This window comes from Coturnix japonica, chromosome 17, assembly GCF_054131305.1.
Source record: "Coturnix japonica strain WE chromosome 17, WE-NBRP24, whole genome shotgun sequence".
NCBI classification, from domain to species: Eukaryota; Metazoa; Chordata; class Aves; order Galliformes; family Phasianidae; genus Coturnix; species Coturnix japonica.
The window spans coordinates 3,737,221-3,740,962 of record NC_140679.1 but is presented as its reverse complement, the minus strand read 5'-3'; the positions used below and the strand labels follow the sequence as shown (position 1 = coordinate 3,740,962).

Below are 3,742 nucleotides of genomic sequence, written 5' to 3'. Positions count from 1 at the left end.
TCAGCAGTGCATGCAGGTGTTCTAAATCTCATGTCCAAATCTGCTGTCAGACTGTAAAATCTTTAGCTTTGTGATATGATGTGAAATGATAAGAAATTATATGATATGATATGATATGATATGATATGAAATGATATGAAATGATATGCCTATCATTTCCCAAGGCAAAATAAAGGGAAAAGTGTTTTCCTGTCATAATGAGGCATCACGATGCTCCCTGTGAAGGGCAAGTACAGTGAAAATGGGGAACTGGAGTTAGCTCTGCAGCAGACTACAGCAAAACGGTGTGGCTGTTGTGATGTCCCTGCAGAGAAAGAAGACGTGTTTACAAACAAGGACAAGGTACAAGAGGAGGTGAAGGCTGTACTGACTCAAAATGCCACGCTGAGCTGCGAGGTGGCCCAGGAGAAGACGGAGGTGAAGTGGTACAAGGAGGGGAAACTGATCACCTGGAGCAAGATGTTCAAGGTGGAGTCAGAGGGCAAACAGCGTCGGCTGGTGGTGAGCCAGGTGGAGAAGAAAGATGCAGGGGAGTACAGCTGCGAGGCTGCTGGCCAGAAACTCACCTTCAAGATTCATGTCACAGGTAAGACAGGTGTTGTCTGAAATACAGCAGAGAACAGTAAAGTAAAATCTAGTTTCTATTATACAGTGATCCAGATGCAGTAGTCTGTGCTGAGGATTTTTCCCTATACTTGATTGCCTGGGTTTGTAGAAAGTATTTGGTTTTAGTCTCGCACAAAGTGCTGTTTCAGTCTGTCTGTAGAATAATAATTACTGATATATGTACAATGGAAGCAATATTCAAGATATTATTCAAATCTCTCCTGTGCCTGAGGTCCCAAACTGTAATTCCTGTTCACCGAAACATTTGACTAAGCTAAGTATGTGCAGTGAGGCTGGCGTGCATGTTGTGCGTGCAGCCTTTCATGGCAGGAGAAGCAGGAACTTCTCCTAGTAGTACACTGCCTTTTTACTATGCCTTTATGTTGGAGGCTGCATCTGGATAGGTGAGTCTGCTACTCCCAGTAAGAGACCTGGTAGAGCTGACTATTCCCAGAGCTCAAAGTAAAATAGATATCTGGAAATCACACACAAAGAACAAAGGACTGCGTTGGTGAGCATATTTCCTTTGTGCCTTTGACAGTCACAGTTGTGGCAATGGTAGAGGCCATGAGGAGTGTGTTCAGGAAGCCAGGAGTACTGTTCTGGGTCATGAAAAGGCAGCCAGTGGTTTGACTATCACATGTTTATGTGTTTTGATGTTTCACAGTGGGTCTTAAGTAAAAGGAACTCAGGTTTTGGTTGCCTGCAGGACAGATGTTCTTTTGGGTTCAATATGTTTGCATAGTGACTTGCAACCATGGGACTGGTGTTCAAGGACCCTCTTGGTTCCTTCAGTTCCTGGGTTCTTTCTTGCCTAGATTTGACACTTAGTTTCAACAGAAGAGCTGATATTCTCTAGTGAAGGCTATTAGTTTGGGCACAAGTGGTAACCTAAACCTGTTCCAACCTGTACATACAAACCTGCAAGATGGTCTCATTTCAGTCCCTCAGTCAATACTTTTTCTTTTCTTCCCTCAGAGCCAAAACCTGTGTTTATAAACCAGGAGAAGGTGCAGAAAGAGGTGAGTGCTGCCCTGACAGCAAGTGCCTCCCTCAGCTGTGAAGTAGCACAGGATCCAACCGAAGTAAAATGGTACAAGGATGGAAGACTGCTTGCCTCCTCCAGAAAGTTCAGAATGGAATCTGTGGGCAAAACACGGCATCTGGTTGTGGAGCAGCTGGATAAGAAAGATGCTGGAGAATACATCTGCGAGGCTGCTGGCCAGAAGATGACCTTCAAGTTGGAATCAACTGGTGAGCATTCGCTTTGGGAGCACTAAGCAGCTTTGGTGGGATGTGGTTGGGGTGGAATGGGTGGTTTCATTGACATGAGAGAACAGGCAGTGATGCTGTGAAACCAGATGGATGATGCTCAGCCTGGCCATGTGCCTCAGAGCTCTTTGCTCAAGGAAGCCAAGTGTAGTTGTGGGTTTGCTCTCAAGAGCACAGTTTGGTAGGGATGAGTTGGCGGTTGGACTAGCTGAGCTTAGTGGTCTTTTCCAGCCTTAGTGACTCTGTGGTTCTCTGCTTCAGGAAAGACCTGCTCTCTGACTTACACACGTGTCCAAGTCAAGGATGCAGCAGAAATCAAATCTGTATCAGAAAAGGCAGAATCTCGTGCCCATCTTACAGTTAAAGGTAATTATGCTTCTGATGACGATTTTGCTTAAATTATCTTTTATTATAAACCAGCTACCATCCTTTGCTTTAATGTCTAAGAAGTTAAACACCACCAGGACCTTTCACAGAAATAAAAACTCCTACCTACCTACCTTTCTGCCCACAAAGTATCCAGCTTGTCTTTTGGGATTTACTTTTGCTAAGTAAAACAGATTATTTTCTTAGGAGGTTGATTTTCTACCTCTAGACTTGAGATTTGTGTTTGAACGTTGAGGGATAAAAAACATAGCTTGACTTTTTCTTCATTTTTTCTGTCTGATGTAAAAGAGCACAGGGTTTTTTTTTTAATATATACAATGTTAGGGTATATATATGATGTTAAGTGCGATAAAGAAAAGGGAGACATTTGAGTTAGCACACTACTCAAGAGTTCAGTCCCCAGCTTTGCCACTGTTACAATTATAAGGGCAAGAACTTCCTGGAAAATGAATTTCTCTTAAGTAGAGTCATTACGTTTGAGCTACAGAGATCTTTACTAGGAGAAAACTTGTTGTTCAGAGCTAAGTTGCTGTATTTAACCAAAGTAATTATCAATGTCCGTGTTTCATTGAACCTCTTTTCCATTTTGTAATGCGAGGAGTTTGATATCGGGATGGGAAGGTCATGGTTTGATTTGGATGTTGGAGTAAGAATCAAAAGATCTGGGCTCTCTTCAGGTTGGCAGTCTTATTGTCTGACTTCTTAACAACATTCCTTTCTTTCTATTATTTTTTAATGATGTTTTAAGGCATTTTGAGCTGATAGGTGTAGTGTTCATGTGCAGTAATGCTGACATGAGTAAGTAGGGTGATAATGTAAGGGTTTTTTACATTCCTTCTAAATCTCTGCTTTCTCTTGTTCCATCTTTCTTAAAGAGCAATCCATTAATCTAGTAAAGGAGCTGTGTGATGAGGATGTGACTGAGCCTGAAGAAGCCAAATTTGAATGCGAGGTATCCATTCCTTCTGTGAAACCTCGCAGGTGGTATCTACGTGGGAAGTCTTACAGGCTGGCGGAAACTTGATTATGCAGCAAGAAGGCACCATCCACCGGCTGACCATACTGAAAACCACCACTGATATGACAGGCACCATTCAGTTCTCAATTGGCAGATCCAAATCCACAGCCAATCTGCTTGTTAGAGGTAACATATCCTGGCTTGGTTTACATCATGAAGATGAAGAATTAATTAATGTCCACTCTTCCTTCACTGGGGTCTTTGAAATATTGTGTGTGTGTCTGGAGGTTCTGCTCCATTTCCAGTTCAAAGTCATTGGACACTAAATGAGACCGCTGCGTCTCAGTAAAAGATCTGTATGAATAGTTTTGATGTGCTTACTATTCAGATCTACAGAGCTGAGGTTTTGTCCTTGGCTATACCAAAGAAGTCAAATCAGGTGAAATTAATTGTATTTCTGAAGTAGACAAGTTTAAGTTTGGTAGCACCTAAATTTGATGCAGTTTGTCATTGATTTTA

At 42.2% G+C, this 3,742-nt stretch overlaps 1 protein-coding gene across 1 annotated transcript; it reads left to right on the top strand.

The window, feature by feature from the left end:
• Window positions 1-1,577: 1,577 nt before the first annotated feature.
• LOC146758070 (myosin-binding protein C, fast-type-like) lies at window positions 1,578-3,418 on the top strand. The gene is made up of 3 exons (XM_085518313.1): window positions 1,578-1,860; window positions 2,140-2,244; window positions 3,141-3,418. Exons 1-3 carry the CDS (start codon window positions 1,743-1,745, stop codon window positions 3,287-3,289), a joined length of 372 nt encoding a protein of 123 aa, XP_085374439.1. The 5' UTR covers window positions 1,578-1,742; the 3' UTR covers window positions 3,290-3,418.
• The last annotated feature ends 324 nt before the right edge of the window (window positions 3,419-3,742 follow it).